The sequence below is a fragment of the Denticeps clupeoides genome, chromosome 2 (genome assembly GCF_900700375.1).
Source record: "Denticeps clupeoides chromosome 2, fDenClu1.1, whole genome shotgun sequence".
Taxonomy (NCBI): domain Eukaryota; kingdom Metazoa; phylum Chordata; class Actinopteri; order Clupeiformes; family Denticipitidae; genus Denticeps; species Denticeps clupeoides.
In genome coordinates, this window is record NC_041708.1 from 30,393,836 (window position 1) to 30,418,574 (window position 24,739).

Below are 24,739 nucleotides of genomic sequence, written 5' to 3' on the forward strand. Positions count from 1 at the left end.
TTTGTCTTCCAGCGAGGGAATGCTAAATATACCAGTCAGTGTTGTGTTATGAGCCGTCAGATAATGGAGATTCGGGGGTTGGCGTGCAACACCGGGCTCTGAAGAGGGCTAAATTGCATTGGCCTCAGCGTGACGTCTTGTGGCATTGACGGGTGGCTCTGACGGTCCCATGGAATATTGTACGTGTGTCTGATTGATGCCTAGATTATCTTCCTGACGGCCCTAAGAGGTGAGGCTATGACTCTGCTCACCGGGGTACATAAACTCCGACTTTGCAGTACAGTGACAGGTGGGCGTCACTTCAGGAAGCGTTTGACCACCACCCTCCTCAGGTCATAATTTTTTTTAGTCATCTTTTTTGCATATCCCAATCTGTAGGCTTCTAAATAACTTTTGCACGGTCTCAAGGAGACCCCCTTTAGGGAAAGTCTACAGGTTGGAGGGCTGAAGGGCTCTGGCACAATTTGCCCTGCTAACAACTGATTGGTGAGCCGGCCTTTTTTCAGAAGCCACGATTTGCCGTGTTTTGTTTATGTGGAGTTGTCTCTTTGCTAAGCAGTGATCCAAACTGCACCATTTTAATTTGAGGGTTCACCAGCAAAAGACAATTTCATATGACTCAAGGGGACAAGTTCGGATGCGACATGTACGAATTCGGCTGAGAAGTACAAAGTGTCATGACCACTGCGCCCAGTTCGAAAGTGAAACGCTGCAGCACAGCACACGGTGACTTTTAACCATCTGCTTTTAACCCATGTGTGGGGACGGTGCTTTTCTCAGTGGATTCGAACCGGCAACCTTCTGATTTCGGGGACGCTTCTTTAACCGCTAGGCCACCACTGCCCATTTCTACAGGTCACCACAGCATTTACATAATCAGAAGCTGTATATAGCTGTGCGTATACAGCTGTATATAAAAAAAAATCGGTCAGATTTACCATATTTTTTGGTGTTCAATACTTCTTGTGATAGAGGTGTGCAGCTTTTGGGTGATATACTGCCCCCTATTTGAATTTTTCCTGGTGGCTACACCTTGCACCTTTAGCATCACATTTTAATGAGGGGATTTCTGTGGGAAAGGCGCAGACGCTGCTGTAATATTCATCCCCACAAGAGGAAGTTACGTTAAATTATGCATGGCTTAGGGGACCGAGGTATATAAGGGTTGGGATGGGAAGATTTTTCAATTAATGTTGCATGTTCTGCAAACACAAAGTTGGTCTCTTTTGGACGAACGCTGATGAATTATTAGCGGAGCCCAATCTGTTGACTACAACGCATCATAAATTCAGGAACAAGAGCAAGCGACTGCACCCTGCAATTGGTGGATTTGCATTTTCATATTTCTGCTTTCAATAAACACCCTTTGACAGCAATACATTGAATACGAACAGATACACTATTCTGCAGCTTCTTTGTGTCACATTGTAATTTTTATTTCATTATGCAGACACATTACAATATACAAAATGCTTGTTTCATTTGAGGGGAGGGGTTAAGTATATAAAAGGATTCTGGGAATCTGTGTGCAAAAACAGCGATTTAAAGGAGGTCATCTTAGGCTCTGTATCATGGCTGCAGTGAAATGGTTATAAAATGTCTTGTATGATAGATATTCATATTAAGATTTGGCAAACGAATTCGAGTAGGCAGCTTCTGCAACTTCTGCCAATATCCATTTAAAAAAAACGGAGGATCAATCAAGTCCAACATTTTGCTATTTTAAGCACAGCAGTTGTTTAAAAGGAGGACACGTTGATTTTGGAACGAAGGAGACGCTGGGAGAAGGATGGTGGATGGATTTACACTTGGCAACCAAAGGGAAGCGTTTGAATCACATGGTGGCATGATGGAAAATGTAAAGGTGCTAACTCAGCACATTTAGGGTGAATTCAGCTGTACGCTTGTCCTATTACATTCCGGAAAGCTGGAAGTAATGTTAAAAACTCCAGCACGACAAGGTGTCTCAGTTTGTTTTATTATAATAAATGTTTATAAAAAAACTGATTCATTGAGCTATATACTCTGTGTGTGATTTTTATTTTTTTGTGAATTAAAAAAAAAAAAAAAGTACCAATCACATTTGGTTTTAGCTGTCAAAATTCCCGGGTGAGGCAGTACATAAAAGGTAAGTAAACAGGAGCTCATATCCCCGAGATGAAGGCTGCCATGGGTTCATCACAGATCGGGCGTCTCCAAGACCACACGTCCCCCCCCCCCGAGGTTCACAGCAGGAATGAGTTTCGCCACCTCTCTCATAATCCGTGGTGTGCTTGTTTAAATTTATAAAATACATTAAAAAAAAAAAACAACAGAGAATGAGAGAGACAAGAGAGGCCGTGGAACCGTAGGAGGTCATCCTGTGATCCACTCAGGAGGTTGAAGGAAGACGTCTCTCTGCTCCATCGCCAAATTCGGTCCTCTGGGACACGAGGAAGGACTCCCACACGGCCAGACACTGACAGAAAAAAGGGGCGGGGGTGTTAAAAGTACAGTCACAGGACTCACTCTCTCACTTACAAACTATTTTTTGTCTTGTAGGGTTTTTTTTTTTTTTTATTAAACCTTAAAATTATAAATGAAATCATTCTCCTTCCAGTCTGAAGCACCTCCCCGCACCATGAGGACGTACCCCGTCTGTAAAGCAATGGTGTGTTTAAATGCCAGGCATGAGGCTCCTTTCAATTTAGCACCCAATTTCCCTCACAAGCTGTGGCCGCGCCTGCCTGGACCTGCGTGTTTGATGTGTCACTCGCCAGCCACTTGATTAATGTTCAGACGGGAGGGGGGAGTTGGGCCACTGTTATCCAATTTGAGCAGGGCGTACGTCACATCGGCCCACGTTCTGCAGCCCCCCAACCCGCGCCTCTTCCTGCAGTCCAAATGGACAGTCAGGACCTATTTTGTCACTTTGGCGATTCACCGTGGGACATGAACAGGCCCCATGGCCTTTGCCAAACAGCTTCTGACAGAGCGGTGACAGTGGCCGTTCCAATTGTGGCAGTTGCGGTGGAGGCCAAGAGAAAGGGGCGACGGAAGGGTGGGGGAAGGTGTCGGCTGAAGTGGCAAGATGGCTCGAAATCCGTTTCCCTTCGGGGGATTGATCTTCCCGGAAGGACTGATCGCAGATGGGCCGACAGAAATCCATTAGAGGGTTTATAGCCTTGACAGGACACCTCTCTCTCACTCTCTCAGGAATATTAATGTGACTGGAACAGAGGTGTTTTATGGGAAGGGTCAAGAATTATTTATTATTCGCGGCTGACCTATGCAACAGTAATGAAGTCGCGCTCTACATCCATTTCAGGACCGGGACACTTACTTACCTGAAGCCTCACATTAAGACGTCTGTAGAGGACGTTTTAGCATTCTGAGTATCTTATCTCCATCTCCAAACCTCTTCCCCAATAGTCTCTGCGCACCATGCAGGTGTCCGACATGGTGGAACTACAATTTTGCAGCGAGCCAACCATCTTTTTCTGCCACTGATTCAAACTAAACGGGCAGCTCCGCTGTAATCTGGCAATGAGATGAGAGCTGCATGTTTATTTAGAAATATTTCAAGTGATTTTAAAATCACTTTAGGTTCCTTGGCAAGACGTCAAGACACCTTAGAATTATGTTCCCAGAGAAAGCGAATAAACGGCAAAATCACGTATTTCACAATTCAGAAAGGCCTGGATTGTGATGGGTCTTCTTGATTTATGCCTCTTTGGAATTACTCCCTTTGTGACAATTACTCACTCACCCAAATGGTTTTACATTTACACTCACTCTTAGGACATAAAGACCAATTGCATGTCAATATTACAAAGGGAATACTTCAGCTTCTCATGAGGAGTGAAACGAAAAACTGTTAAAAGTAGGTGACCGACCCTGTTCCAGCTACTGCAGTAGGTCACTATGCTAATTACAGCAGATGAGACCATGTAGGCTTGCAAGAGCGACTGTGTGCTGTGTGTATATACACACCAGCGCGGCTGAAAGGAACCGAGGTTGTGCCGACTCGGCAGATGGCGAAGAATGCCGAAGCCATCGGAATAATTCCCAGCAGACTTGCGTGCATTTACAGAGCCTGACGTCCGACTTTAATTTACTCACCAGCGGCGCAAGCAGAGCCTGGCCGTCATCTGAGATTCAATAAAGGCAGACGTGAAAGTTCATATTAATACTCACGGTTGGCCAGTGCGACAAATTACGCAAGAATAACAAGCAAGCAAACTTACAGTTTGGACACACCATACTCATTCAAAGTGTTTTCTTTATTTTCATGACCATTTACGTTGGTAGATTCTCACTGAAGGCATCAAAACTACAAAAGAACACATGTGGAGTTATCCCTCAAAAAGAAAGAATACACATTCATTACATAAACATACATTCATAAACCAACACCTCAAACTCATTGCCGTGATCCTGCTGAAGGAGGACACTGCCATCAGACATTTCAGCCACATCACATGCCCAGAGCTCATCAGGACCAGGTCACCGGTTCGGCAGGACAGGGAACATCCCACAAGAGCTGCAGTAAATCAAAGCTCCAATCCTTGCACTTCCCCAGAAAGAATTCGTTTCTGCTTCTAACACATCAACTTCAATGGCAAAGTGGCCGCCCACCGCCACGTGCTATCGTGACCGATAATCTGTGTTCTTCACTTCCCGTCTTTGTTATGGGTGATATGGGCGTGCACATCATTAACTGAACCGAATGGCTTCGATGATGCATCAGATCCGAGGGGGTTGATGAATCGACAGGTTGTCGTCAACCGGCGAAAATGTCAATCGAGAGAGAGAGAGATCCGCCAGGCTCTCGTAGCCCGACGCTGGGGTGAGGTAATGAGTGTGGAAGAAACGATACCACGTCCATAATTACAGGGGGTGGGGTGGGCTGGGGTGGTCCCCCCCCAATTAAGCAGCGGAGCATGGTCACTTTAAAGCTGTTCATGCCAGAAAACAGGTAAATGGACACAAATCAGGAGGAGGAAGAATGGAGGAGCAATCTAGGATTAAATCCCCTCCAGACTCCGCCTCCTCCTCTTCTGCCTCTTTCACTTTGCAGAAAGTCAGCAGCTCGCTTGTGAAACGGCTCAAGGAGACTCTGTTCCGCCCCCTGGGGGCTGCCGCAACAACAGCTTCGCCAAAGACCAACGGCAAAGGCAAACGTCCTTTCATCCATGCGAGAGACACCACACCTGCTGCACCCGCAGCATCTGACCTACGCAGTCTGCTCTGATGAAAGCGTTGTCCCACGCTAACCACGGCAGACAATGAGCCGCCAGATATTATTCAGAAGTCCTACGGAGTTTCATGCTGCAGCAGTCAAATGAATATTAATATTAGCAGTTGAGACCTATCAGGACATCTGGGGCAAAAAAATTAAATAAAAAAACAAATGTTTTCAGTAACAAGAAGTCATATTTATGTGTGCTGTGGAGCAATATTGCCTGCGGGTTTCAAACACAGATTTCACAGGAAGGTGTGTATGCAACCTGCAACAGCCTCATAATCATATGTCCCGATAATGAATATGGTGCAAATATAACAATCATTCATTACAAAATACTGTCTTTGGTACCCTCTACTGGTATTGCATTTTTTGTGTAGATTTTACATATCAGTCCTGTATTCTGTCCAGTACGGTATATACTTTTTCAAATTTACACAATTCCTCTACTAATCAGTGCAGTTCATTAAAAAGCATCACAAAAGCAACTTGACAAAAATCATCATCAATGCATGCATCTGGTATTTTAAAACTGTTTAGTGAAAGTGAAGTGATTGTCATTGTGAAACACTGCAGCACAGCACACGGTGACACAACAAAATTTGTCCTCTGCTTTTAACCATCACCCTTGGTGAGCAGTGGGCAGCCATGACAGGCGCCCGGGGAGCAGTGTGTGGGGACGGAGCTTTTTTGCTCAGTGGCACCTTGGAGGTTCGGGATTCGAACCGGGAACCTTCTGTGTGAAAGGCGGGGATACTCGCCACTATATCAATATCAATGGAGATGTAGTACCAGTTCGCAGAAAATCTGAGCAAAAAAAATGGACAGTGGGGACGGTGCTTTGCTCAGTGGCACCTCATTGGCACCTTGGCGGATCGGGATTCGAACCGGCAACCTTCTGATTATGGGGCCGCTTCCTTATCCGCTATGCCACCACTGCCCCTAAATGTATTCATGAATCCCATGAGCTACACCTTTATAACCACAATCTGACCAGATCGCGATACATTAATTTATATTACGCTCAGCACTGCAGTCCTACAAACCCTACTTCACTGGATTTATCCCGATCAACAGAGAATTTAGCGTAAAATGAGCCACGCCTTACGAATCAACAACATACATCAGTTTAACAGAGCACAGAAGCACAAACACTGTTGATAGAGAGAATTCAATTCTGGCCTGACTAAAGCAAGGCATTTCAATAACGGAATCCTTGTCTTTCCTATCTTCTAGCAACATCCTTGTTGCTATGGCGTCTCCATGGTAATCCCCTCAAGTTGCCATATTGCAGAATACAGCTGCTGTGTACCATGCAAATTCGAGGGAGTCTAAAAATGATCGTATCCATCGCCCACACACAGGAGCTTAGGTTAGGGTGTGGGTTTCCATTCTGGTGTATTTCTTCATTGTGATCTTCTGCAGGGCCCAGAAAGCTGAATGGCCGAAGGGAAAAGACTGAGATAATCGATGGCCGCGGACCGGAAGAAAAAGGTCAGAACCTGGCAAATATCGACACCCCCATTGTATTAAACACACAGAGTCAGGCCACACAAATGTAACATAAGGTGGGCAGCTGAAGGAAGAAATCAGTCCGCTAACAATATGCCAGGTAGCAGTGACTGTGCAGTGAGTGAGGTCCAGAAATGCAAATGAAGCACATGCATTTCAAACCATACGATAATGAAGGTGTTTCTGGCTGCCTGTATGCTGATGCACACAGACAGGGAAACACAAGACACTGAATGGTGAATGGCACCGCAGAACGGGCCACAGTATGTTGAAAGAAAGAAGCAGTTTTGTTTTGTACTTTTCAAAGTTTGCAGTTCCACGCTGAAATTAGAACCAAATGAATGCAGTAACGTGTTGGCTCCTTAAGCAAATAGCACCCAGTATTATAAATTCTATCCACAAAATTGTTAACTCGTCGCTTAGCACCGGCCACCTACCAAGTTCGTTCAAGGTAGCAGTCATTAGACCCCTGATTAAAAAGCCGGATCTTGATCGCAGTCAGCTTTTGAATTATAGACCGATATCCAACCTTCCGTTCATATCAAAAATCTTAGAAAAAGTCGTAGCCCAGCAGCTGAGCGCATACCTAGACTGTAACAACATCCATGAAGTATATCAATCAGGATTTAGAGCTCATAATAGCACTGAGACAGCGCTGGTTAAAGTGGTTAATGACCTGCTGTTGGCCTCTGATCAGGGACTCATCTCGCTGCTTGTCCTGCTTGATCTGAGTGCAGCGTTTGACACTATTGATCAAGCTATTCTCCTTGCCAGGTTAGAGAATGTTGTTGGGATTAAGGGAACAGCCCTTGAATGGTTCAGATCATATTTGACCAACCGATATCTGTTTGTGGACATCAATGGTGTTTCGTCTTCACATAGTAAAGTAGAGTTTGGTGTTCCACAAGGTTCTGTCCTAGGTCCGTTACTTTTTTCTCTATACATGTTACCTTTAGGTGACGTCATCCGCAAACACGGTATTAGCTTTCATTGCTATGCTGACGACACACAAATTTATGTCAGCAATGCCAGATCAGAGGCAGCAGCTGAACAGAATAGAGAATTGTCTGAAGGACATTAGACAGTGGATGCTCACCAACTTTCTCCTGTTAAACCCTGACAAGGCAGAAGCGCTTGTACTTGGGCCTCAAGCATCCAGGCATAAACTGGCTGACTACACAATAACCCTGGATAGCCTTTCTATCTCACCGAGTATTGAAGTGAAGGATCTAGGTGTCATCATTGATGCAGGTCTCATTCATTTCGCACGTAGATAATGTCACTAGAATAGCATTCTTTCACCTTAGAAATATTGCAAAAATAAGAAATATCATTTCAATGCATGATGCAGAAAAGTTGGTCCATGCATTTATTACATCAAGGTTAGATTACAGCAATGCATTATTGTCTGGATGCTCTAGTAGGTGCATGAGTAAACTCCAGCTAGTACAGAATGCTGCAGCAGAGTTCTAACTAGAACCAGGAAATTTGACCACATCACCCCAGTCTTATAATCACTGCACTGGTTACCCATCAAATTTAGGATTGGCTTTAGCCTTTAGTTAGGCTGTCCTAGTTAGGGTACCGGGCCACTGTAGCACCAATATACCACTATAACCACATAGTTCAGTATCGGTCGTACAGTGCAACCGTCTGCCGCGGCTTCTGTTTGTTTTTCTCCGAGACACGGAATCAAGCACCCAGACCACTGGCAGACCCCAGTGAAGAGACCAGCAAATAAATCCTGGTTCCTGACAACTGCTTAACAAGGACGTACCATGAAACAAACCAGAGGGTCACCACAGCCACCACCACCGTTCCAACTACAGCTATAGGGATCTTCAAATGGACCAGTAACATCATTATGGACACGTAATCTAGACCATGACACTGACTACATCCTGGACTTCTCCAACCCTACAACTGTAGGACTTATTATTATATCATCAACCCTGCACTCTACTCTGGAAGGGGGTCCCTCTCTGTATAACTCCTTCCCAAGGTTTCTTCCTTTCTTTTTTTCCCTCTCCTAGAGTTTTTTTGTGTGGAGTTTTTCCTTGTGTGCAGAAGGGTCAAGTGTGGGGGGTGTCAACTGTAGGGCCTGTCAAAGCCCATTGAGACATACTGTGTGTGATTTTGGGCTATATAAGAAATAAATGTTGTTGTTGTTGTTGGTAAGGCTGTGTATAATAATGGATTCTGTTACTGTGAAGCACAAGATGAAATCATATCTGATGTATTGGCAGAACATTGTTCTATATTTGCCTTGTCGATTGACCTTGGACAAACCTCACATCAATTTTCCTGCCGGGTTCATGAAGCATTTGATGAATTTGACTTTGCTGGTCCATATAGTGTAAATCTATTCATAAACACAGCACAACACAATAAAAATTTAAATAGTCAACACAAATATTAATAGCAGCTTATGTGAAATAAAAAAAAAAGCTGAATTTGTACAGATTTGACGAAGGGTTGAATGGAGCATTCATGAACAAAACATTAATATCATCATTCAGTCAAAAATATGTTTTTAACACTGGTTATTGGGTAAGATTTGGATCCTGACTCAAAAGAGTTCAAAGAGTTCTATCTTTCTACCTTTTTTTGGCCCAGTTACAAATTCAGTCCCATTCCAGGCTGTCATACCAGTCTCATTATCTCATGGTGCACAGGAAGGACCGGGAAGCCGCTTCATCACACCGTCTGTGTGACTTTAATATACGGTTTCAGAATTAGAACACGTCTCTCTGCCTGGCTGCTGCCCTCCTGCACATACGACACACACACCGACATACAGAAATACACACAGATATACACACTGGAACTCCTATTTCCCAGCATCCCTCCCTCTCTCCCATTGAAGTCTTGCAGGTTATTGTTGTCCCACTGGTGGGGGGTCTGACTCAAGTTCATTGCCTCTAGGGGTCGGAGCTTGCGTGGCTGGGGTGGTTAAAGGGCTTTTTGCTGCTGGCTCAACAATACCCTGAACCACACCTATTTATCTCACCCCCGATTGGTGGGTACCTTATTGAACCCCCCCCCCTTCGCTCCCCAATGTGAATAAATCATTCATAATCCTGCACCGACTGCTCATAGAAGAGAAGCACCCACCCGAATATTAAACCAGATCAAATACTGCTCTTCATATGCAGCACCTCAAACTATTAGCACTTGCTAATGGCTTCGCTCACATTTTGTTCACATATTCTCTCTCTCTCTCTCTCTCTCACACACACACACACACACACACACACACACAATGTCTATGTTTAGACCCATTTCAAACGGCAGAGGACATTTCCTCTACAATATTACTGAGACCTTGGGCAAACACGACATCACCATTATACAAGTCTGGCTGACACACACACAGACACAGACACACACTCCCTTCTGCACAGTCAAGACGAGTGAACCTGAAAAATGAATGAACGACCTGACGACAGCTAATTTACAACATCTGGATTCATTAGCATGTCTATTTTTACCTTCCTCCACACATTTCTTCACCCGAGAGCCACAGGGCCAGTGGAAGTTTACAGTCAACTCTAGGGCGGTGGGAACCGCAGGACCATCGATTTGAATCTAGTGAAATTTTCATTGCACGTCTGCCCGCGAGGTGGGTGCGCAGGCGCTGAGTGCTCGACTCCCCGTGGAGTTCCACGAAGCTTGAGAGATTACAGCCGGTACACGAGTCGGGTCGCAGAAGGCCGGTTTTCGTCTTTATAAAGACAGAGAGTACGATGCAGACGCCCTCGGGGTCTCCCTGCCATATGTACTTAAGGTCCCATAGGAGGACAGCATGAGCCAGACGGACCCTAAAAAACACAGGGGGGTGGGGCTTACTGCGTTCTGCCCAGGAGCATTCTGGGTCCAACTGATTGAAACGATCAAGTCTTCATGAGCAGAGAGGGCTGTAAACACATCCTACACCAGCGTGGGGAAGAAGGAATGTTGGGACGGTGCTACCCTCTGCTGGCAGCTTTCCCGAGCAGCCACACCAGCCTCCTCATCCTCCTCTTCCTCAATCGCCTGCTGCCACCTGCATCAGCGCCAACTCGCTGCTCACATTAAATGTGCTGCCAAGAGCACCTGTTACAACTTTTACAACTACAGCGTCTGAAGTGCACAGGCTTTATCCCCCCATTCTTTGGCTCTGGCTGTGACTTGTGTCGCCCGTCATAGCTTTTGTGACGGGTGACGTCTGATTTGCGAGTCGGTTTATGTGGAGGCTGACTGGGATTGTATTTCAGGGACGGTAAAACTGTGGACTTGAAATATTAAGAAAGTTGGCCCATAGCGTGAAATGTAGAAACACACTCATTCACGTTTTAACTATCTGTTATGCTACTACAAAGAACCATGGGGACCAGGCTGAGTTTGGTGAAATATGGGTGTTTATGTTTTATTAAATTCCCCTCCCATGTCTTATCTTTGACTCTCATATTAATTTTTTTTTAAGTTCTTAAAGTTCTTTTGCTTTTATATCGGTCTCAGATGTCCCCTAATGCAGAATTCAGGCTTGATGCGGAATTACAACCACGTTAAGCCTGTACCACAATGAGATTTCCCCAGGACGCACCGCTTCACTGTAGAGAGGAGGGACAAATTCATTTTGCTAATTTTTACATCCAATCACTGAGCAACTGTTTGGAAGCCATGATGGTCAGTGGAGTTACTTTTTTCTATGGGAGGGCCGTGAAATTCTCTGGGTGAACAAAGCATGAGAAACTTCAGGTAACCTTTCCCCTTATGATGACACAAGGAGAGACTTTGCAGATCTGATTGTCTGAGCTGCTGCTCTCTGAACGGTGAAGCAGAATGGCCAAGTCACTCTTGACCACAGACAGGCTAGGGGAACTTGTATTAATCTTAAATAATCTCATATAGTGACCTTTAAAAAAAAAAAAAAATTTAACTGGCCCTTCTCCTCATTTCAATTCTATTCTCTTCCCCACCTTCTCGTAGTAGTCCACATTCTTCTCGGCCATGTGGACAAAGGCAGATCTGAGGTCTCTCCTTTTGCTCCTCTGCCAGCGGTTCCAGTCGCCCTTCAACGCATTGTTGGCCCATTCCACCCGGTCCTCCAGTTTATCTATGTCCTCCTTCAGCTGCAAGAAATAAATAAAATAAAAAAAACACATAAACGCACGCGACACAGGCCAAATACCACTACTGGCTGCACTAGGGAGCTGAGGGGACAAAAAAAGAAAAAAGCGGGTAAGCCATAACAGATTACAATGTTTTTCTCTAGGAGCACATGCACATCCTAAAAATACATAGATTGATAAAGCAACAGAAAAGACAGAGAATGAATCAACAGTATGTGATTAGTTTTTGACAATAAAATAGGATTTATGATATTTTTTTCTCTTATTCACTTATAAAGACACGATGATTAAAAACATTAAAAACAACCGTATTGAAACATTGTTTTTTGCCAAATTAACATCATGTTTAACATCATGAAGTATTGGTAAAGCATCGTGTTGTGGGACTTGTGATTCCCTCCCCTATCGTCATCTGGGTTCTTCAGGTTCTGTGGTTGTAATGAAATATTGAACCGAACGCAGATTACCACAGTCTGATGGACTGATTAACGGAACTTGCTAATTAGAACGATTTCCTTCGTGGCCTGAGGCAGTACGCATTACACCAGAGCCTGATATTATGTTCCTTTTAAAAACCACAGCTAACCCCACTTAGTGTTTCTCCTGGCGCTAATCCGCAAATATCTGCACCATCGATCAGCGTTCGATAAACAGCGCGACTCGGAAAGGCGGCTCCGCCACCTCATCAAGGTGATCCTGCACGATGTCGGCGTTTCAATTCGCAGTCACTGTTTCAACAGGGTCCCTAGTGTCCGACACGAACCCAATAACACACACACACACACACACACACACACACACACACACACACACACACACACACACACACACACACACACACACACACACACACACACACACACACACACACAGCAAAAATTACCGAGGAGACTCTGTCTCATCTCCTTCTCTCACGGCCCCCTGTCTCTCTCTCACATGCACAAAAGGAATGAATAATGAAAGCGATAAATAACAAGTGTGAAGACTGGAGTCCAGGGGGAGAATGTGGAGATGGATGGAGAGCAAGTGTGTGTGTGTGTGTGTGTGTGTGTGTGTGGCAGCCGAGGGACCAGATGCTTATCGACATGCGAGCTGATGGGGGCTGTTTAGGTAGGGGGTGGGTGGGATCGATGCGGTTGCCTGACGGCCTGGCCTGCTCCCCACACAGGCCTCTGATTATGCCAACCAGGGCGAGGAAGCAGGAGGCATCGCCATGGCGATTGCTTACTGTCTGCATCGCTGTCTGTCGTCCCCAGCGACAAACAGGACAGATCATTAGTAATGGCGATTGGTTCTTACTGAAATCAGTGCACAAACCGAAACACACACACAAAAAAATAACTCCACACACCAATTATCATCCTAAGGGCATCATTCTCACTCACAGCTGCTGCATCTCAGCTCATTGTTGCCATTTTGAATAGAGTCAGTGATCAGGTTATTGCCGATACACCTTTCCTACTCCAGGTCAGTAAAAAGAAACATTCTGCTGTATGCACATGGCGCAAACCCTGTTTCTGATAAATGATTATAAGAAATCACATCTTATTAGAACGTGCTTTCGTGTAACCTTTTGGCTTCTTGTCACCTTACTGCCATCTACTGGTTAAAAAGAATACAAAAAAGGAAATATATAAATAAATAAACAAAACAAACACACACACACACACACACAAACCCACAGGCTGGATTTGTGAGCATAAAAAATGGGGACAGTTTTACACAGACAAGATAAATAGGCTGTTTCTGTATTCTGCTGATAGTAGAGAAGGTCAGGAAAGGCGACTCAGGAAGAGCAGTTAGGAAGCAGAAGGCAGTCAAGATCCACATTTCTCAGTTTGACTGTCAAGAGTTTTTAGTGGCACAGTGCGAAGTTCATTAACAAAAAGCGTTACAGCATAAGGCCTAAAATACCACCAATACCACCCAGAATCGAGGCGCCAAAGTACAGTTATTATGCTTAAATTGATGCATAAATTCAGCCAGTTTAATATTAATATGAATTAGCTTTACTTCACAGCACATTAAACAACTGAGCTGAGTAGAAACAAAACACGTCACGTTATCTGGATTGTGCTGGTCTCAGCTGGAACGTCCCGCATGACCAGCACAAAAACACAAAGCTGCTAAACCCTAGGCCACCTCTTTGGTCCACTGGTGAAAAATGACACCCAAAATAAAGAGTATTTGCATTATTTTGCCATCTTATAACAGTTGTAAGATTACTGCAGAGATGTAAGAATCAGTGTGTGTGTGTGTGTGTGTGTGTGTATATATATATATATATAACACACTGTGCTTAGCATAAATGAGTACACCTCCTTTAAAAAGTGTGAATTTAATCAGTTGCTCAACAATTTCCAGAAATGTCCCAATGCTGGGTTTTATTGAACACTTGTTTAACTCCATAACATGAAATTAAGGTAAATAATATAACTTATAGATGATCGCAAAATCTTCAGTTTTACTAAAATTGGTTGAAGCAAAAATGAATACACCCTGCAACAAAAACATCTAGTATTTCGTATGACCACCGTGATTTTCAAGGACAGCACAAAGTCTTCTAGGCATGGAATGAACAAGTTGGCGACATACTGCAACATCTGTCTTTTTCCGTTCTTCAAGAATAACCTCTTTTATAGCCTGGATGCTGGATGGAGAGTGATGCTCAACTTGCCGCTTCAGAATTCCCCTCACGCGTTCAGATCAGGAGACATACTTGGCCATTCAATCACCTTCATCCTGTTCTTCTTTAGAAATGCAACAGTAGCTTTAGATGTGCGTTTTGGATCATTGTCCTGTTGGAAAAGTGAACGACGACCAAGTGCACGGAGTGATGGTAGCATCTTCTCCTTCAGTATAGAGAAGTACATTGTTGAGTTCACGACACCATCAATGAAGTGCAGCTCCCAAACACCGGCAGCACTCATGCAGCCCCACATAAGGACACTGCCACAGCCATGTTTCACTGTAGGCACTTTAAACCGTATTTTTGTTCCAAAACCGGATGGTGTCGTAAAGGTGAGGATTTCAATCAGTTCCAAAAACAGGGATCTTTGTCTCATCACTCCAGAGTATAGTCCCATTAGTCTCGATCTCTATCAGCATATCCTAGGCATGCTTTTTTATGCATGGGCTTTAGAAGAGGCTTCCATTTACTTCCGTGGATGGCCTGGACGTCTCTGTAAGATGGTTGCACTTCCATCTTTCTTGAATTTTTGGATAACTTTTGCTACAGTATTTTGACTGATACGTAAAAAAGCTGTGCTGATCTTCTTGTAGCCCTCACCTTTTTTGTGAAAAGAAATGATTTCCTTGCTCAGATTTTGTGACGTTTCTCTTCCATGTGGAGCCATTGCTGACAGCATGAAATGGGAAGGGCCTTTATAATGCCGACTGTCTGCTGGACACCTCTTAAATGGATCTATAGACTCACATGTGGTTGAACGCCTGTTCCATTACCTGCAACAATACGAGTTGCTTGGTTTTGAAATTTGTCGTTTTTTTTTATGGCTTTTAGTCATTAAAAATAATGCCGTGCATATATTTCTAAATGTACAGCATGTACTGAAAGAGTCCAGTTTGTCCAGCACCAGGGGGGCTAGGGTTTGATGGTTAGGTCCAGTATGAAACCACACCTCAAACTGGACAAACTAACTGGCATGCTGGCTTGAGCTATGGGGAAGAGCCAAAAAAAAGACGAGACCACAGACTATGTTTTGTTGGTTAGAAATGATGAAGGTTGAAGTAGTCAATAACATTTCAGATACACAACACACAGATTAGCCCCAGATTGCCAACTGTTTATTATTAGATCATTTACAATTACTTTCGGCACAGATTCTGGCTGAATTTAAGGTACCACAACTGCTGTTAAGTCAAAGTGAAGTGATTGTCATTGCGACCCTTGGTGAGCAGTGTGTGGGGACGGTGCTTCGCTCAGCGGCACCTTGGCGGTCAGGATTTGAACCGGCACCCCTTCAATTACGAGTCCGCTTCCTTACCCACCCCGGTGGGTATACATTTACAGATTACATTTTTAAAGATTACAAGCTGCCTCTGCCACAAGATGCAACAGAAACAGTACGATCTGCGGGTTAATAAAATATTTTGAGCAAAAATCCCTGGATCAGTTCAGTAGAGTAAAATTACTTCGCCATCCAATCAGTTCTCTCTGACTTCTAAAGTATAAAAAGTAAACTGGTGTGTTCTTCTGAAATGTTGCAACATAAAAAATGGGAGTAGAAAGGAGGAGACAGGAGGAGGAGGAGATGTTCCTCTCATGCAGGATGGGCTGTACCTCTACAATCTCCCCTTCCAGCCTGTGCTGCTTCTGTTGTCTGGCCTCCTCCGGGTCTCTGCCAAGCAGGCTCTGCCACACAACACCCCGCTCTCTGGGTTCCTTTAGTGGTGCAATTTAGCTGAATTAAAAAGTCTGTCAGAGCAGATACACCGAGCGCAAAAACTGAGGCTACCTGAACGCCTCTTAATCAATGGATAGAGATTCATTTAACATCGTCGATCAGTCCCTCCAGACTTCTTCACATAAAATGCCCGATTTCACAGCAACTTTTCTACTTGTTGTCTGTATGGATTATAAACTTGTTAAATTTTAATTATTGGCTCTTAATTAGCATTAGTTGCGTAATCAGCAGCTAGTCGCTAAAACAACAAGTGTAATGCAAACTTTAGCATACACAATTTATACGGTGTCAAAACTCGGGATTAAACTGCATTTACACCTACAGGCCACAAGGCAGAAAAACGTTGAGCAAAATATTTCCCGTCCTCCTTCTCCTGCAAAATCCAGAAGAAGGAGAAACCTTCTGAGCACAGGCTGGTGTAGCTCTGTTATATGGCTTGGATCCCAGGTTAGAATTCCAGATGCATAACTTCCATGATCCTCTAGGACCAGTAAAAGATGCTTCAGGAAGAGTCTGATAAAAGAAACTGTCTCCCAAAGCTTGCTGATTGGTGGGAATAGGTGAGAATAACCCAATTAAAAAAAAATTTCGAAGATCCTCCTATCATCAGTGGATCAATTACCATGAGTGAAGGTGGCCTCCCACTCTAGCAGGCCACCCAGATGGTGGCCTACAAAGAGAACAAGCGTGACACGTCGCCCGACACGGCATGCTGTCTCAAGCGATATTCTGAATCCGGAACACAAAGCAGGGCCCTGTGCGCTGTGAATGCACCCATTCGAAGAACAGAGAAACATGTTATGAATGAAGCAACTGATCGGGTGGCCTAAAAAAAAAAAAAAGCCCTCCAGTGCAGCTCTGACATGCAGTGTAGCTATTCTGTCTAAAACCCCAATAACCAATATCCAAGGCTGGAAAGCATCGATCAGATTACCTGCTGAGAGGCGCTACAAAAAGGACCAGTTTGACATTTTGTCTTGTATACGAGTCCCCCAACTCCTGTTTGTGCACTTTGCTTTGAAAAGTCTCCATTCTGACCGAGAGCCCCAGGTGGTCCCTTCCCCATCGCAAATGCTATTCAGAGTCCATCGGGGGAAGTCTGCAGGTAGACGTTCGGACCTCGTAAAAAGGTAAAATACAAACAAGCAACTAAATGCCAACTGGTATGGCAATTAGTTAGTGGAAATTGGGGGCTCGTACCCCCCCTTCAAAAATAAATAAATGAATAAAAATATAAAACGGACCCAATTGACCAGATCGCTTTTCTTTTCTTTTCTTTTCTTTCCGCCATCCCCAAGCGCATCTCGCTTCTCTGACATTTGATGACGGCGGATGTCAACAGATCAGACATTTTCATTATATCATGATTAGCACCGCCTTGCGCTCGATAAGGCTTCGCGCGAGGAGTGCGAGGGGCTCACGGGAACTTGCCCAAACTTTCTGGAGATATTTAGATAATCTCTGCTGTAGACCTTTTCCAATATCACGTACCCCTCGTCAGGCTTAAAATGGATTCCTTCGAAATGAGAGGAGGCGTGGCGGCGGCTCCGCTGAGGCTTTACAGCTAATAATCTTTGGGAAATTGCTGGAGAGCATCAGGACGGATTACACAGTCAAAGGAAAGAGTCAATATTGTACTTACTGCTTCTCGGTCTATCTTCTTAGTGGCCAGGGCATCGTTCTTCGCCTCCAACTCGGCCTGGATGTTGTCTCGCCTCCTCAGCACCGCCTTCATAAAAATAAATGCAAGCGGCGATTTACGCAACATATGTCTGGAACGCCATCGTCCCGCTTTGCAATATCCGGTGGCATTGATCCGGAATCCTGGTTAAGCCTTGAGGGTTCGGATCAATGAGTGGACGTGAGGTCGTCGTCAAATGCGCGTCAAACGCGACACTGAAAAACGGACGGCTTATTACGCTCACATCTGAGAAAGTCTTGCGTGTCCAGTGCAATGTTTACGATGCACAATTAGTTCTGGGAACTGGGTCACTTGTGTTCAGGATGAGACCTGCAGATTAATTGGACTCTTTTTTTCAGTGCAAACAGTAAAATGTTTGTGACTGTTCAAGTTAAATGAGCCAGAGACTAAACGCACATATTAAAAGGTCAGATATTATGCAGAAACATGCATTGCACATGTAGGATTATTCCTGTTTTGTGGAAAATTATTAATTTGAAGTGAACTAATTACAGATTCAGTCTCCCTGAAGCGAGTCTTGTCAAAACCAACAACATAAAATTTAAACCATTTTATATATATATATATATATATGTGTGTGTGTGTGTGTGTGTGTGTGTGTGTGTGTGTGTGTGTGTGTGTGTACAATGATTTTTTTTGTTTTAGATCAACCTTGATTATCTCAAACTGGCAGATTAAATTGCTTTATTCAAATTGCATTATTTTTCCAGTGCAGACACTGACTAACTCACTTGGTTTCTAACACCAGCATTGGGTGGGGTTAAAAACATAAAAATAAAAAAAATGTATTCATCTAAAATAATAGTGTTATAACCAAATATTGTAGTATTTATAACTTACCTTGCATGACTAAACACATATGCAAATGATCCCATCTGAACAGAGGGCTGTACCTTTAACGTATCCGCACACAGCGCATACTCGTGCAGCGTCGGCGCCAGGTGCTCAGAGAGCTGTCGAACCTGATCCTCCTTCTCCTTACAGCACCTATCCAGGCAGCTGGCCACGCCCTTCAGAGGCTCCACGAGCTCCTCCTCTGAACCTGACCACAGCGTATAGGTGGGGCCGCACTCCCGCAGCTCCTCCAGGTACTCTACAACAGTCACGGGAATTAAACTATTCCACCCATAATAATAATAATAATAATAATAATAATAACAGTGACACAGCAAACACTGTGGCACAGCAATGCGTCCTCTGCTTTTAACCCATCACCCTTGGTGAGCAGTGGGCAGCCATGACAGGTGCCCGGGGAGCAGTGTGTGGGGACGGTGCTTTTAACCGCTAGGCCACCCACTGCCCCACAGGCATGTAATAATATAAATGTAATAATACATTTAATTTATACAGAGCCTTTCACAAACACAAGGTCGCTTTACATATAGGATAAAGAACAGTAACTAAATATACATTTGTAGACATACATATAAATTTCACACAAAATACAAAAGTGAAGAAATTAGTTTTGAGCTCAGTTTTGAAAATAGAAATACTGGAACAATCACGGAGAGTTCCGGAGCTGAGGGGCTATAACACTAAAGGCCCTGCCACCAAGGGTGGAACGTGTGGTGTGTGGGGCAGTGAGGAGATTACTATTGGGGGACCTGTGAGAGCAGCAAGGAGTGCATGGAGTTAAGAGCGGAGTTAGATAAGGAGGGGCTCGGTTATGTAGTAAAAAGCGGAATCTTGGGACGATAACCAGTGAAGTTGGGAAAGAAATTGGGGGGATGTGAGCAGCGCATTCTGTACGAGGGAGGACTCTGGCTGCAGAGTTCTGAATGAATGTACTGAAGTTTCCGAGGAGAGGAGAGGAGAGTTGCATTAATCAATACGAGACTTTATAAGCCCTCGTCCACATGGACGCTCGAAATGAATGCCCTCTGACCTCCATACCCGTTTCGGCTGCACTTTGTAGCTGCGTTTGATTGCGTTTCTCTGATGTTCGCTGTTTAACGGAATATTGGCAGAAACTGACAGCAAGAAAACGTTTATTTGATGCCATCTGAATGCGCAGTCGACCAATTTGGACAAAAAAAGTCCTGTTTCAGACATCAGTGTGGACGAGGCCTACAACTATGAGTTTGAGCAGCAGATAAATGGCAGAAATGATAATTTCACGATGGGCGGCGTACCTTTCTGCTCCTTCACTATCCTCTGAGCGATTTTGTCGAGCGAGCTGATCTTCTGTCCGAAGGACTCCACGTACTCCTGCATGGCGTTGAATTGCTCTGGCCGGTTCCTGACACCACGAACAGAGGCAGCCACCGCTCTTACGGTTTCGCCCATCCGGCTGAGGAAGCCTGGGCCTTGCTTCTTATGTGAAGTCAGCTCCTGCACACATTCCAAGGAAGTCAAAGCTAATCCAGCTCAGTGGTACTATGTGACTTATTTTTATTCTGATGTTGATTCCATGTGACGTCTATGTAAATCATATAGATATATCGCAGCACATATTCTAACCAGAACACTAAGACTCAACAAAGCGAAAACATATATATAAATCCCCCCTACCCCAAAAAAAAAAAAAAAAAAAAAAAACCCTGGTCCTTCTCAGCCTGAGGCGGCAGATAAACACGCCCCTTAACGAATGGGAGCAAAAACAGGTCATAGGAACAATGTATGCAATCTATAATGCATAGCAGTTTACTTCAGAGGCTTCATGTTTAATGCATCCTCCATCTCATGCCATTATAAGATCCATAATCCATAGAAAGACCAGAAGAAATAGCCTCGCCGGTGTCTCGGTGGGTCTCATTAAGCTTCAAGACAGCTAGCGGTCTGCCAACAATCCCCTATTACTTTGACTAAACTGACGGAGGAATGAACCAGATGAAGCGGGGGGTGGGAACAGGGCCGCTTTGTATTTATCTTACGGAAGATGGCACCCCGCTATCTCCGGAGACGCGCTACAATATTACTCGAGTTTGTTAAACATAATCCTCTTAGAGGTCCTACTTGAGACCATGTTCGGGCAGTCTGAATACCAATAAGGATATCGTATGCATACATTCACGGGCTGGGACCTTTGGCAGCGATCCGATTTCCCCGCGGCGCGGGCGCAAGAGAGGCGGCAGCCGCGGGAATTATTAGTCTAAAGAGCGTCTGGTTCATCAGCGTGATGACTTCAGCGGACGGCGGGGGACTCGTACCCAGGCCTGGGCTGTGAGAAAGACCTTGAGGTCCTCGCTGCAGGAGAGGATCGGGTGCTCGGCGACATGGTTGAGGAACCTGTGGAGGGCCCTCTTCCGCGTCTCGATGAAATCGTCACTGAACCGTTCCACCATGCCCTTCACCACAAACTTCTCAGGTAGAGGCTGAAGAGAGATAAAGAGCTCTTAAGATGGAGGGAAAACTTCCCCTGAAGTCTATGTTCAGCACAATAACATCATTTACATTTACATTTACAGCATTTATCAGACACCCTTATCCAGAGCGACTTACAATCAGTAGTTACAGGGACAGTCTCCCTGGAGCAATTTAGGGTTAAGTGTCTTGCTCAGGGACACAATGGTAGTAAGTGGGATTCGAACCCGGGTCTTCTGGTTCATAGGCAAGTGTGTTACCACTAGGCTACTACCACCCATCATAATTCTATACTACATCATAATTCTACTTGTTTTTAACTGACAGTATCTATTGTCTGGTTCTTTATTATTAACTAAAATATTGATTCTCACAGGAAGAAGTGCCTTTCAAAAGCCTGAAACAGTAATACGTAAGCCAGGGATGTTCAAAAGTCCAGATGACATACGTGCACAATGAGCGTGGGATGAGCCTCCTCCAGACGCCCTCGCAGCCACAGGAAGTCCTGGTAGCGTCGCCGCACCTCATACTCCGATGCGTCGAACTCACTGCGCGTTGTCTAGTCACGAGAGGTAACGTGTGTCAACACTGACTGTACTGAATGATGGCAGCGCTGCTTCATGGGGGGTTTTAAACAAACACGACCTTTCCATAACTTAAAGGTCCCCTGACATCAAAATCTTTTTTGATTTTGTCTTATTGGATGTGAATTCTATTTCTGAAATTCAGCCGTGGTGCATTTACAGCACCAGACGCCATTATTGCCCTTATCCAGAGCGACTTACAATCAGTAGTTACAGGGACAGTCCCTCTGGAGACACTCAGGGTTAAGTGTCTTGCTCAGGGACACAATGGTAGTAAGTGGGGTTTGAACCTGGGTCTTGTGTGTTACCCACTAGGCTATTACAGCACAATGAGATTTCAAGTGAACGTTCATCAACACCCTTCACCAACCACAAAGTTTGGAGCGGACAGGACGTTGCGTAACTTTTCCCCCTTATGACGTTATAAGGGGGAAAAATTCCAGAGCCGACGGTCTGATTTGCTGCTCTCCGAATGGTGAAGCCGAATGGCCAAATCACGCTTTATGCATATCGCCATTTCTAGCCTCTGCAGGACCATGGACAGACTAGGTTAACGTGTATTAATGTTAAATAATCTCACAAAGAGAATTCTTCATGTCAGGGGACCTTTAAGTCAACTTCACTATTACATATAGTCATTGAGAGACAAAACCAACTCTTTTTGGTGGGTAGGTGGACTTAATAAGCAGTTCAGGAGTACCTTGGTCAGGACTCTGTATGTGATGAAAGTCTCGATGGTAGTTACGTGGCTTTCTGGGTTGTCCACGGTAACGAAGATGTCCTTGACATTCGAGTCCCCCTCCTCTTCCTCAAACCCATACTGATTGAGCAAGGAACACGGGGAGATCTGGTCTGAGGTGCTGAAAGCCCCCCCATCGGTGACCGTCACATCCTGAAGGCCGGAAACAGAACCGGGAAAAAAACCATCAGGCTGGGGGAAGGTCATCACTGATTAAAGAGTGTTGGGGTTATCTGGAACGTTTTCGCTGAAAATGAGCGAGGGTGAAGGTCACAGCAGAAACAGATAATGATGCATCGAATGAACGAAACCGAGGCCGCCCGCACCAGATAAGTGGAAATGCGATCCTCCCACAAAGCAGGAAAATAATAATAATAAAAAAAAATAAAATTATTCCCAGAGAAAAACAACTACATTGATAAATCCGAATGCACGGGCCCTAAAGGTCAGGCCGCCACGACCCGGTGCAGAATAAACGGAACAGATAACTTTTAGATCATTTCGTCGTTTTCAAACCTGCTGCACACTCACTCAACGGTTTTACCAGGATAATTTTTTTTTTTTTAAATCCCAAAAGCAAATTATGGTATCGGATGACTATGAGAATTGAGATTTGGAACTTAAAACTGGCTTGGCCGAACTGAGCGGAAAATGACTTGGTCGTAAGCGCCGCCGGCGACCAGCGGTTTCGTGGGTTCTTCGCCTTTTGACTGACAGGAGACAGTTAGCCACGCCCAAACTACACCAGCAAGGCCATAAAGAGAGCACACCCGACCAGTTATTCCAGGCGCTCCCGCGGTGGGCGTTACACAAAGCAGTACGCCGGACCGTCTGGAACAAAGAGGCACAACATTCGTGACGTGAAGCCAGGCGCTCCATCAAATGGAGCTTGTCATTCGACCCGGTTTTCTCCACCCAACCACCGATGGACGTGTGCAAATGGCCGGGGCGCCTTCCGCCGACACCCCTTTGTCGAGCGCGCGCAGGGCGCCAGCGTTTCATGAAAGCTTCCTGTCACAACAAACCCAGACCCCGTCAGCAGGAATGTCACCGCGTGCCGGCTCGCTTTTAAAAGGCCCGTTTCCACGGGGTCAGGCGCCACTTAACTACATCCAACCAAATGGAAAAGTTGACCTGAACACACGACTGGCCACACGAGGCATTTTGTAGTTAGAATTAGTTAGTTCAAGTTAAAATTAAAAGAGTTAAAATTCTGAAAAGTATTGAAGGTTTGCTATTTTTGGGCTCAAGTTTGGTTGAGCGATTCATGAAGAAATATGCGAAAGAAATATTAGGGATTCTTTTGGCAGATTTGGGAGAAAGTACAGTTTTGGCCACAAGCAATGTCGAGAAGCATTATTTGACACTACACAAAAAAATGCAAATGCAATCAAATACATTTACCTATATAGTGATTTATGAAAAAAAATAGGAACTGAAAAAATGTTATGGCAGATTTTGGTGCAGGAATTTTTTTTTGGCCACCAGGGAGTGTCGAGATGGTGCAACATGCATACCCAGAGTATGGATTAAAGTAAAGTTTGAAAATGGATTTTCAAAACAAATTGGCTGAAAGATAGGATTTTCATGCCATGAGCTCTAACACAGCCAGAATGATCGGCAAATAAAAATTAAAAATTAAAAAAAGACTGAAAAGAGAAAAGTAAGCAAAAGGGTTTAGGTCGACATCACCTGACCGCTGACCTTTGATACCCTGCGGTCAGCGAGAGAGAGAGAGAGAAAAATCCCCCCAAAACCCCGAGCTGTCTGGTGGTTTTAAAACAACCACGTACCGGAGCGTTGAGGAAACGAACACGCGGCGACGTGCTAAATACGGCAAAATACGCGGCGTTTGACGCGGAAAAACCGTCACGAAGTCACCCCGCGGTCCACGTCGCACGGCCCGCAGCCCACCTCCCCGTTTCGCCGGCCGAGGGGGGGTACCTTGCTAAAGACCTCCAAGTCGTCGTCGTCGTCCAGCTCCAGCATCTGCTCCGAGAGGTCGGTCGGAACGATCTGAGCGGGGGAAGGCGGCAGGACAGCGGGCTCCGTCGCGCTGCCGCTCATGATTCCCCCCCCCTCTTTCCGCAACTTCATCGGCAAAGTTTGCGCGGAGCTCCGAAAAGTTCGGCGGCTC

The 24,739-nt window shown here is 44.9% G+C and overlaps 1 protein-coding gene across 2 annotated transcripts; it reads right to left on the reverse strand.

Annotated features, from left to right (window-relative positions):
• Positions 1-1,411: 1,411 nt before the first annotated feature.
• Positions 1,412-24,739, reverse strand: snx7 (sorting nexin 7). Of its 2 annotated transcripts, XM_028969893.1 has the most exons (10): positions 24,547-24,739; positions 22,564-22,755; positions 21,728-21,838; positions 21,126-21,290; positions 20,109-20,307; positions 18,870-19,069; positions 17,917-18,003; positions 16,151-16,252; positions 11,698-11,850; positions 1,412-2,458 (listed from the first exon to the last, which is right to left on the reverse strand). In XM_028969893.1, exons 1-10 carry the CDS (start codon positions 24,697-24,699, stop codon positions 2,372-2,374), a joined length of 1,449 nt encoding a protein of 482 aa, XP_028825726.1. In that variant the 5' UTR covers positions 24,700-24,739; the 3' UTR covers positions 1,412-2,371. The 2 variants fall into 2 exon arrangements, with proteins under 2 accessions (XP_028825726.1, XP_028825727.1); XM_028969894.1 differs by lacking the exon at positions 16,151-16,252.

Excerpts from the sequence above, each read along its gene's own strand:
- snx7 (XM_028969893.1), bottom strand. The coding sequence starts at position 24,699 with ATGAAGTTGCGGAAAGAGGGGGGGGGAATCATGAGCGGCAGCGCGACG. Across the intron at positions 20,308-21,125 it reads TTCTCACAGCCCAGGCCTGG|GAGCTGACTTCACATAAGAA; the intron begins GTACGAGTCCCC and ends GAATGTGTGCAG. Across the intron at positions 19,070-20,108 it reads GATAGTGAAGGAGCAGAAAG|AGTACCTGGAGGAGCTGCGG; the intron begins GTACGCCGCCCA and ends TGACTGTTGTAG.